We start from the raw sequence: 12,040 nt of genomic DNA, 5'->3' as shown, positions 1-12,040 counted from the left end.
TGGCTTTATCAGCCAGAGGCATGATTGAACAAAGCTTCATTTGGTCCAAAAGATCCATTTCCTGACAGGAAAAACCTAGCCTTAACAGAAGTGATGACACGACTTCTTTTAACAAAGGACTCTGTCTAAAGGACTTCTTAGCTCATCAGCAATAAACTAATCAGAACCTATCACGAGGGTCTGATCACATTAAATCTATTGACTCTCTCACAAAACCCTCTTGTATTATCGGACGGAACAGGAAAACACCCATCAATGGATTTAAAGACGAATATGTCCTATCTATACCTCCTTTGTGTGGAGCGATCCCTTTTGACCCGGTCACTTGTGACTCCGGTCGCTGTTCAATGACTTTATGCTTACAGACTCAATCTTGAATTTCAAATGGACCATCATTAAGAGATCATTTTAAACTATATACAGAATAATACATGCCATGATGTAATTACTAACATGTCTATTCAATGTATTCAATATGTGGGTTTTCTTCAAATGCATTATTGTAATCATTGTTTTAATGAGGTCAGTCTAGTAATATGTGTGTAAGAAGTGTGTCATGTTTGAGTTCTAAATGCAGAATTTATAATTCTCTGTAATTCTGTGTGAATGAAATATTGAAATTTGGTACCAGAGAAATATTAGGAAACTTTATGAAGTTACTGATAAACATGATTATGTTCCACGGATATGACGCGATGTGATCAATAGACAATAGACGAGGCGTGTCTAATCTCCGTAGCAACGTCTCATTGGAGGATCGCATCTGAAGGATGGAGCCAAATTGCTCCTTTAAAACTATGCTTTCCCAATAGCTGGTGGTCAGAAATCGGTCAGAAGTCGGACTGAAGCACAGTCGTTGAAGCCCAGTAGCCGAAGCACCGCTACTTTGACCACGGCGGAAAAGTCGCATGGGTCATTGAGAACTGATCCTTACCGGGGCTGATTTTCCATCTAACAGTCGCCGACTTCAACCACGAGCCGCGCAGCTGACCATTCAACAGCCGTCACACCCAGACTCCAAAACACTCTGTGAAACATCTGACCAAAGTCTCCAAAGAAGAAAACTGCTCAGAACAGCGCGTTTCCCCAGCCGGCAACAACTTTAAAGCTTCCGCGCAACCCACGAAGGGCTTTCCCGAGAAGACGTCACCTGAAAGACAGCCAATCCAGAACGGGACTCCGCTGCACACGAGTCGCAGAACAACCCGATTACCTCAGCTGTCAGAGCAAACGCAGGTACAAGCAAACTTCTCTCTCTTGTTGGAAACTGGTGAAACTCCTTTAAACCTAAAGAATCAAGCCAAAGCTCTGCTTTTGTGATTTTCCTCAGGTTGCGATGTTTAGTTAGTATTTGGGACTTTCTTCATAACTCATATCAACTCCGTGAATGTGTGTGTGTGTGCGTATGAATGTGTGTGTGTGTTTAGCCTTAGTTTCCTGTAATCATTAGAAGTAGTCAATAAAGCTTGTTTTGATTTTCACATATACGAGTTTCTTGTGCTGTGTGTCAAATTACTGCCTTAAACTTAAAAGATCAAGTTACCTCTTGCTTATAATAATCATAATAAAATATTGTTACTGTTGGCCACAGAATAATATTTTATCCAGAATTGGTAGAATACTTTAACCTAAATTTTTCACTGGACGAATAATTGATGAAGTGTTAAATATTAATTCTGAATCATTTACAGTGAATCAATTACAGTTGATTCGATTCTTATTCCCTGTAACTTAATTCTTTATACTTAATTGAGCTAATAAATGACCTAAGGTCCTTACAGAGGGGTTCTAGCAGACCAATCACAGCGCTTGCGGTCCGCGTAGAATTGACGCGTTGTTACATTTTTGAAGAGGTGCACGTCAGGCTACGTCGTAGGCTATGCGTGGTACAAATAGCCTACGCCGTAGCTACAGCGTACTCTCGACGCAGAAGTATAAATCGGCCTTAACTCTAACACAGAAATACAACACTTGGCATGTTTAGATATGATTTAAGACATTGTGTGGTTCTTTAAAACCCATTTTTATGTCCTTTACAGTGGTTTTTGTCATGTAAATCACACTATGATGGTGTTGAGTGTCAAACCTTGAGCACTGTTTTTGTGACGGTCTTCTTGAAATCTGCCTTCACATTCTGGTACTCTGCAGATTGTGGATCTAAAGCAATCACCTTTAAATGATCATCTTGACTCATGTTGTCCCAGTTGATGGGCAAAGAGAAATCTGAAATGCAATAGTGAAGGTTGTGATTTAATTTGATTATTATCAAGGATGTTTCATTTTATATCACATATGTAGATCAGTGGCTTTCAGCTGGACAACTAAATTTTATCCAACGCAACATCAAACATAACTTGTAATAATTAGGGTCATTTTCATATTTTATGTAAGCGTCCTCACCTGAAAGGTTCTCCAGTCGTTTGAGAGCTGTCACTTGTCCTGAATCACATGCTGTGGCCTCCATCTTTCTCAAATCCACAGTCCATTTCACACCCTGTGCATCCACAATTCCATCTTTCACATCATTTCTCTCAAGCTTATAATTCACCTCTATAGGAACCTTCTGCCAAACACCCCGTGGTCCCAGAATACACCACGTGACTTGAGTGAAGAGGGATGTCTGGTCCTTCTCTCTTACCTTAAAGTTTGAGAAAAAAAAAATGTTAGGCTTTACTAAAACATTCTTTCTTTCTTTTCATATTTATTATATATGCCAATTATATGCTCAGCAGGGGATTGTCTAGACTCTAGAGAGTACTCTTTTCCTTTTAATGTTTTCTTTCTCACCTGTCTGAGAAGTGCACCTTGTATCAGTCTGAATACCTCATTCACACCATCCTTCAGCCCTTTCACTACCCATCCTCCAGAGCTGATCCGTTCCAGCTGCAGGTGCAGTGAATTGATTTTAGAGCGCAGCTGGTCCATCTCATCCAGAGTAAAGTGTTCTGTCTCCTCTGTGTGGAAGGAGTGTGTGGAGCATTGGCTGTCATAAGCCCGCTGAAGTTCTCTGCAGGCATCAGATACTTCATTACTGGTGTGACCAATGACTAGAAATGGTGCTGTGTTGTCTGTGACTGGCAAAGCTGTGACTAGAGAACTCAAGTCAATAGAGTGTGGTACAGAAAGTGATCGGGATCTGGATGAGAAAGTCGATCTACTGCGCCCTCTGGAGGTTATGCTTGTAGGTACAAGTGGTGCAGGAGCTGAAAAAAGTGAAAGTGCGATATTGTCAATAGAGTGATGCAGGGATGATGTATTTTTGTAGGCCAAAACCAGAAAATGAGTTAGCATTGTAGCACTTTCGGTTCCAGCGTCCAGAAGTCAAGTTTTTTTAAATGAGTTGGTGGTGAAATGCCTGAAATAAGGTCTGTGGTAACACAAGCTCAAGATATTTTTACATTTTATGTTATGACATAAAATACATCAGTAATACTTCACTATTTAAAAGCTTTTACCTTTAAACTCATCTGCGGACTAGTTCACTTTTGCAGCCTCATTGTGTTTATAATTGTGCTATAACTATTCTAACTCAAACTTTCAGGAAAAATGTTTTTAAATAAAGACTGAAGAGTCTGAAAAGACTATCAGAAGTTTAATGATGGTGATGTTGAGGTCATGTAATGGTGGCGTAGTATGTTTATAGTCTGGCAATTGTATTTAAGCTTCAAAATTCATAAAAGTTGAAGTTGCTAAAATATATTTATTTAAATGCATGAGATGGACATATTTAATAAAAACATGTTATTGCCTCTGCATGGCGCAGATTTATCCTCACCTGTCAACTGTGTATTACCACCAAAGATTTGCTGTGCCATCGCTTTAAACTCCAGGAAAACATTAATCTTCAGCAGAATGATCCGAATAGTTTTGAGATATTGAAGATTCGCTCCTTGAACACCATCCTTTATTCCCTCTAGAATGGACTTGGCCACCACATTTGGATCCAAACCTCCTTGTCCTGCAAGAAAATGTTTCCAGCATATTGAAAAAATACATCAACATACACCAAAAAAGACAAATGGTTTATTATTTTGCATTATAAGTAAAAGTTAAGCTACTGACCAGCGCAGATAGCAGGAATGGCCACAGACTGGTAGCGGCTGCGCTCACATTGAACCACTATTTCTTTTGCCAAGGTCTTGATAACACCGGTGTCCCTCTCTCCACACACATGCATGATTGTCTTACATGGGAATCCTCCTGGTGGGGTTGTAAAGATTTGTCCACTTGGTACCTGAGCTGAAAAACATATATAAGGGGTAGTGTTAGATTACATGTGGCATATCATTGCTGCCTTTTACATTTATGCAGTTAGTAGATGCTTTTATTCAAAGATAAATCATATTTTGCACACCACACACACATACACATGTGGGGCAGTCGTGGCCTAATGGTTAGAGAGTCAGTAACCCAAAGGTTGCCGGTTCGATTCTCAATACAGGCAGGAAAAATGTAGGTGTGGGAGTGAATAACCAGCGCTCTTTTCCACCCTCAGTTCCCATGACTAAGGTGACCTTGAAAAAGGCACCTAACCCCCAATCACTCCCCGGGTGCTGCAGCCAATGGCTGCCTACTGCTCTTGGGGTGTGTGTGTGTGTGTGTGTGTGTTCGCTACCTACTTCTCCTAATGTGTGTGCACTAACTTGGATGGGTTAAATGCAGATAACAAATTCTGGGCTACAATACTTGACCTTCACGTCATGTCACATCTGGGTAGATCAGATGGTAAGCAATCAGTTCTCGTAATCAACGTGATAGATGTAGGAAAAATGGGCAGAAATAAAGATCTGAATGACTTTGACAAGAGCCAAATTGTTATAGCAAGACGACTGGGTCAGAGTATCTCTGAAACAGCAAGGCTCTCAGAATCAAACATAACTTACATACAAGTTATGTTTGATTCTGTGTTGGAATAAATCTAGTTGTCCACATGAATGCTACAATGGGCAGATGAGTATCAGAACAGGACATTCAAGCAGTGAAAGAAGGTTGCCTAGTCAGATGAGTCCCGTTTTCTTTTAAATTACATGGATGGCTGTGTACACTATCGTTCAAAAGTTTGGGGTCAGTAAGAATTTTTATTTTTATTTTTTTGAAAAGAAATTAAAGAAATTAATACTTTTATTCAGCAAGGATGCATTAAATCAATCAAAAGTGACAGTAAAGACATTTATAATGTTACAAAAGATTAGATTTCAAATAAACACTGTTCTTTTGAACTTTCTATTCATCAAAGAATCCTGAAAAAAAATATTGTACACAAATATTTTGGACAATTGTAAACAATAAATGTTTCTTGAGCAGCAAATTGACATATTAGAAAGATTTCTGAAGGATCATGTGACACTGAATACTGGATTAATGATGCTGAAAATTCAGCTTTGCCAACACAAGAATAAATTACATTTTAAAATATTTTCAAATAGAAAACAGTAATTTTAAATTGTAATAATATTTCACAATATTACTGTTTTTACTGTATTTTTAATTAAGTAAATGCACCCTTGGTGAGCAGACGAAACTTCTTTTAAAAACATTAAAAATCTTACCGATCCCAAACTTTTGAGCAGTAGTGTATGTGTGCGCTGTTTACCTAGGAAAGCGATGGCATAAGAAGTGTGATGCTCTGCGCAATGTTCTGCAAGGAAACCCTGGGTCATGTAGACAACTTGATTTATTCCAATACAGAATCAAACATAACTTGTATTGTACTCATACAGTACAATACAATGCTCATACAGGTCACTTTATCTGATGAATTAAAATTGTGGGGTAATACATTTGAGTGTGTTGAAAGTTATTTTATATCATTACTCTGTGTATTCGCTTGGTGGCTGGTATGAGACATTTGTTGCACACTGCGGTAGTTCGATATTAGAATATCATGAATACAAGCTGGATGACTTGTGTTGCTAAATGGAGTGCAATTAATTTTAAATTCTACTGTACGGTGGACAAAATGCTGTATTACTGTTACAAGAAAGCTCTTTCTGATTATGCTATGCTGCTTGACAAAATAGCATTGTCTCTTAGGCATGGTACAAATATGTTACTCATGGTAAATCAAGAAAACGAGAAATTCAAACAATAAGACTACCCATGTTGAGCTATAACAATTATTTGTTTTCTGTCAATAAATGTATCGAAACAGTTGCTCAACTGTCTAATAAAACACATACTATATTAAAGTGGAACTCAGTAAGATTTGCGAAGCTCCCCCTACAGGTTCCTTTAGTGAATCACACTGTCGTAAATACTCCAAGCGCAGCTACTGGACTACAACGACTACAACACTCACCAGTGCAGTAGTTTTGCAAATACAGTACAAGAAATCTGGATGGAGGTGGGTAATTTTCGAAATTGTCTTATAAAGTCATAATATATACATTGTTTTTGATTTACCGTAAAGCATTTTGTCACTCTCACGTGAACGTGAACATGAGGCGAGATTGTGTCGGGTTGGCGCAGCTCAACTTGCAAGTGCTGTTTTTTGGCGTAGACGTGCCAGAGGGGGTTAGTGCACGCCTCAAACACACCACTACAAGTCATTTAACCATCGTAAGGACTTAGAAAACTATTTATGAAGGTAAAAAAAGTTACTTAGTTCTGCTTTAAAGCGTCTTTGGTGTTTCCATGGTTTCTATGGAAGTAAAACTGGAAATCGAGGGTAATGCAGATATGACGTCATTGGCAGGCTTCGCAATGACATGGGCCATTTACACTGGTTAAAATAGTGGATTTCTCTGGATTTAAACATTTTTGGAAATATTTGGGATAATGTGATTTTTGGATATTTTTGTCACAATCCCTGTCTGTGTTCCCTGTGTCTCCATTATAGAGTGGTGCAGGTAGGCCAACCGGCAGTTAGCATCACACTGGTTCCCTCGACAAAATCCCAATAGGATTTTTCCATAGGCTTTTGGATTATTGCAAAAAAACAAGCTCTGTGATCAACAAAGGTTTATGATACTTACATGTTTTGTCCATCAAGAAAATTTTGACAGAATGACACAAATTTTATGAAATTTGAAGCATAAATGCAGTCGCCAGAAGTAAAAAGCTAAAGGTAGGCTAAAACGAACTTCATCACGGTCGCTTGACTTCAACGTCACCATGACTAAGCTTCCAACAGCTGAGCTCTTTCAGTTTTTATCTAAAAACATTTTCCCAGAATGTTTGAGTTAGACTAGATTATGAGAGCACAATTATGAGCATAATGAGGCTGTAAAAGCGGATTGAGCTCACCTGTTTGTTGTGATGACATTTAATATTGCCGACAGCCTCTGTAGTTCCATTTAGCCACTTGTTAGCAACCACCTTTTTCAAGACACTTAAAGGTACAATTTGTAAGATATTTGCAGTAAAATATCCAAAAACCACTAGGCTAGTGTTATATATTTTGTCCAGCTGATTACTAACAATATCTCTGTTTTCAACTACTTGTAAATCATGAGAAAATTCCCATTCTAAACAGTGACACGGGGCAGTGCAGTCGCCTGTCAATGACAGTGGCGTAACTTTGTTTTAAAAAGTGGGTGGGACAGGAATGTGTATGTGGGGGGGTATTGTAATTGTATTATTACAATAATAATAATATGATATTAAAATTAATATGATAGTTTCTTCCTTACATCTGCTATAATACAGTGTCTCGAAAGTATGTATGTTAATAAATACGTGGATCCGCTGTTTGAAATAGATTGTTCTGATGGACTGGAGGCAGTATTTTCATTTAGCACGCAAGAGATTCTGGGTTTCGAATCCAACCACGTATGATTTTTTTTTTTTCTCTCATTAAAACCAAAGATGTTTGTCAGTGATTGTATATCAAGAGCAGGGACACGTTTATTTGTATTTTGTTTTGTGATTCAACGTAACGAATAGAGAGTCTCTCTGCAACAGTTAAGCGATAGATTGAAGCGCTCGTCCGTGTGAACACTGCGCAGTGTGCATGAGCGTCAAGAGAACACTGTTGCGCCTCTGATAACAGAGACAACGAGCACTCAACATTATTTCAAAAACAACACATCCCAGCGCCAGATCGCCTATTATTAACACAAATTGATAATCAACTAGAGGTGTTTCTTTTGTATTAGATATCCGCGAGATGTTTCAAAAAGTGGTGGGGACAATATCGACCCTTTCAAAAAGTGGTGGGGACATGTCCCACCCGTCCCACCCGCAAATTATGCCTATGGTCAATGACGTCAGTTACCCTTTGTTACCGCCTTTACTGACGTAGAAACCACATGACAACAGTGTCGTGGACAAATGCGGAAGTAGTGTCTAGCGTCCAGCAAACCACTAGCTTGCTTCAAGCTGTTCCTTATTTACTTCTTGCACGTTTTATGGTGGATTGTGTTACTTATTTATGGAACATAATTACTGTTTACCATCTGCCACTGGTTCTGTCGACAAGGACAGCTCCCGTAAACATAAGCGTACGGGCCAACCAAACGACCCAAGAAGAGTTTGGGACAAGAGGAGAGAAAGAGCGAGGGTCAATATCGGTGTTGCATTTTCTAGATGGAGAGAGCTTCGCGACAAACTTCACCTAGAAAGAGATGCCGATCTCGCTTGTGTTTTACTCGACAGGTGAGTTGTTTTGATTCGTATCTTTACAGAAAACGTATGCCATTATAACGATCAACACGATTAGTATTATGGGGCATACACGCCAAACGCGGGGCATCGCGTCTCTAGACCCGTGCGAGGACACGTCTGATCCATAGTCTGATCGCGTCTTTGCATTGACTTTGTATGTAATCTACTCGCGCAAATCTTTGAACTCGCGTTTGCTATGTATGCCCAATTATTGTGTTTGAATGTACACGAGTGTATATATTTGTTGAACAAGTGGTAATCGTTTTCATATCATCTGACTAAACAGTAATCAATTAATTTGATAATTTACTGTCAAACTATATTTGCTGTATTGTATTGCAATATAGCATGACGTCATCAAACCACGCGATTGTTATTGTTTTGGTAGTGCGCCCTCTAGTGGCAGGTCCTACAACCTGTACCTTTAAAGGATTAGTCCACTTTTAAATAAACTTTTCCTGATAATTTACTCACCCCCATGTCATCCAAGATGTTTATGTCTTTCTTTCGTCAGTTGAAAAGAAATTAAGGTTTTTGAGGAAAACATTCCAGGATTTTTCTCCATATAGTGGATTTCAATGGCTACCAACAGGTTGAAGATCCAAATTGCAGTTTCAGTGCAGCTTCAAAGGGCTTTAAACGATACCAGACGAGGAATAAGGGTCTTATCTAGCGAAACAACCGGTCATTTTCGAAAAAAATATAAACTGCAGTTTGGACCTTCAACCTGTTGGTAGCCATTGAAATCCACTATATGGAGAAAAATCCTGGAATGTTTTCCTCAAAAACCTTAATTTCTTTTCAGCTGACGAAAGAAAGACATGAACATCTTGGATGACATGGGGGTGAGTAAATTATCAGGAAAAGTTTATTTAAATGTGGACTAATCCTTGAACAGCTTAAAAAAAAAAAAAAAAAAAAAAAAAATCACAAGTGGGATAATAGTGATGTATTTTATGTTGTAGAATAAAACGTGAAAGTGTCTTGAGCTTGTGTTCACCACAGACCTTATTTCAGCCATTTAACCAAAATCTTATTCAAAAAACCCATTGACTTCGGCACAATGGAACCAGAAGTGCTAAAATGTTAACTTGCTTCCATGTTTTGGCCTACAAAGTGATGTCATACCTGCACCACTCTATGGTGTGTTCACCTTTTGTTTCCCTGCTGCTGTTCCCCTTGTTAGTTACCATGGACACTCATTGGACCATGCCTCCTTGTTATCTCGTTACCTTTAGCTCATTAGCCTTGTTCACTTTGCCTATATAAGCCTGGTTCACTCATCCATTCCCTGCAAAGCACTGTCTAGTGTTCTGAATTTTCTATCATTTGTTCCCGTGTTCTTGGTTTTTAATCTTTGCCTGTTTCCTGGATTTCCCTGTCTGCCTGTGTGTTTCTGCTTTGTTGTTTGTTTGGACTGCCTTCCTGTGGATATATGCCTGTTTGCCTGTTTGTAGGGATGTGCCAAATGAGGCTTTTGAAGCAGGCTTTTACAACAAAACTGCATTGGTGCTTCAAAGCTTTTGAAACAGTAATCTACTTCGCCATCTGGTGGTCAATAAAAATTACTACACCACCTGAGTCATTCAGTTTTTTTTCCGTTGGGATGTCATTGTAAGGTTTATTTGTATATTTTATAACCATATTAGAAAGATGGCGGTGCGTGTGTGTGCAGCAAAATTTCATTGCATTTTGCATAATACAATAACAAAGACTTTGTTTTTCATTTTTACTCGCATCAAACTTGTATCTTTTCACCTTCTAAATAGAATGTTTAATACGCCAATAAATTAGGTCTGTGATTTTTTCATTGCACCACTTTTTGTGTGTTCCTTACAAAACAACACAAACATGCACATTGTTGAAAAAACACAAATGCACAAATACAAATGCAATTTCATATTTTTATCCAAGAATATTATTCGTTTCACTGTGCTGGACCTTAAGCGGCTCCTTTTTTACTAATCACGTCCCCAGCTTTAGAAAATATTAGTTCTTTTGAGCCAGACGTGATGTGTCAATGAGGTAACAAAGCTTCATTTCCACAGGTCACGTGACAGCCTCATTTCAAGCAACGCTCCGGAGCACTGTTTCGGAGCACTAGTGTGTCAAAAACTTGAGATGTGTGTCGACACTGGGTGTCAAACTACCTGTCAAACTACCCATCCCTACCTGTTTGCCTGTTCTGGACCTTGAGTGTGGATTACCCTTTCAATAAAACCTGCATTTGGATCCTCTACCTTCGTGTCCCTGTGCAGCCAGTTTGTTTGTCTGTCTGTCTGTCTGTCTGTCTGTCTGTCTGTCTGTCTGTCTGTCTGTCTGTCTGTCTGTCTGTCTGTCTGTCTGTCTGTCTGTCTGTCTGTCTGTCTGTCTATCTATCTATCTATCTATCTATCTATCTATCTATCTATCTATCTATCTATCTATCTATCTATCTATCTATCTATCTATCTATCTATCTATCTATCTATCTATCTATCTATCTATCTATCTATCTATCTATCTATCTATCTATCTATCTATCTATCTATCTATCTATCTATCTATCTATCTATCTATCTATCTATCTATCTATCTATCTATCTATCTATCTATCTATCTATCTATCTATCTATCTATCTATCTATCTATCTATCTATCTATCTATCTATCTATCTATCTATCTATCTATCTATCTATCTATCTATCTATCTATCTATCTATCTATCTATCTATCTATCTATCTATCTATCTATCTATCTATCTATCTATCTATCTATCTATCTATCTATCTATCTATCTATCTATCATTTATTTAGCACTTTAAAAACGGAAAAGTATACCAAAGTGCTGTACAAGAAAAACATTTCAATACGTAAACAAAATACAAAAAATAACAATAGCAATTAATTAAGATACATAAGTAAATACCTATAAAACTACACATCAAATGCCTGTGAGTACAAATAGGTCTTAAGATGTGATTTGAACATCTGCAGAGAGGTTAAAGAACGCACAGAGAAGGGAAGATCATTCCATAGCCTAGGGGCCACAACTGAGAAAGTGCGATCACCTATACACTTAAGATGTGTACGTGGAATCATAGGCATAATCTGCGAGTTAGGTCTTAGCGATCTTGAGGAGGATTGAATTTTCAATAGATCCTTGATGTACTCTGGGGCCAAGCCATTTAAGGCTTTAAAAATGAATAACAACATTTTTAAAACAATTCGTTGTTTAACTGGTAGCCAGTATAGAGCGGCCAAAACTGGAGTATGGTCTCTCTTTCTTGTATTTGTTAGCAGTCTGGCCGCAGCATTTTGGACCAATTGTAACCTTGACAGGGACGACTGACAAACCCCTGCATATAACGCATTACAATAATCTAAGCGTGAAGTTATAAAAATATGTATAACTTTTTCAAGATCATTCTTTGATAAAACTGACTTTAATTTTG

The 12,040-nt window shown here is 38.2% G+C and overlaps 1 protein-coding gene across 1 annotated transcript in view; it reads right to left on the bottom strand.

Moving 5' to 3' along the window:
- LOC125264890 (protein mono-ADP-ribosyltransferase PARP14-like) overlaps window positions 1–12,040 on the bottom strand; it is a 40,683-nt gene that overhangs the window by 9,960 nt on the left and 18,683 nt on the right. Inside the window, exons 9-13 of the mRNA XM_048184687.1 lie at window positions 4,063–4,239; window positions 3,776–3,958; window positions 2,788–3,203; window positions 2,401–2,638; window positions 2,087–2,223 (exon numbers count right to left, since the gene is read on the bottom strand). Of these exons, the coding sequence (XP_048040644.1) occupies window positions 2,087–2,223; window positions 2,401–2,638; window positions 2,788–3,203; window positions 3,776–3,958; window positions 4,063–4,239 (1,151 nt within the window). The remainder of the gene's footprint in view (window positions 1–2,086; window positions 2,224–2,400; window positions 2,639–2,787; window positions 3,204–3,775; window positions 3,959–4,062; window positions 4,240–12,040) is intronic.

The sequence above is a fragment of the Megalobrama amblycephala genome, linkage group LG3, assembly GCF_018812025.1.
Source record: "Megalobrama amblycephala isolate DHTTF-2021 linkage group LG3, ASM1881202v1, whole genome shotgun sequence".
Taxonomy (NCBI): domain Eukaryota; kingdom Metazoa; phylum Chordata; class Actinopteri; order Cypriniformes; family Xenocyprididae; genus Megalobrama; species Megalobrama amblycephala.
The sequence above is the reverse complement of the archived record's forward strand: the minus strand, read 5'-3'. Positions and strand labels throughout refer to the sequence as shown.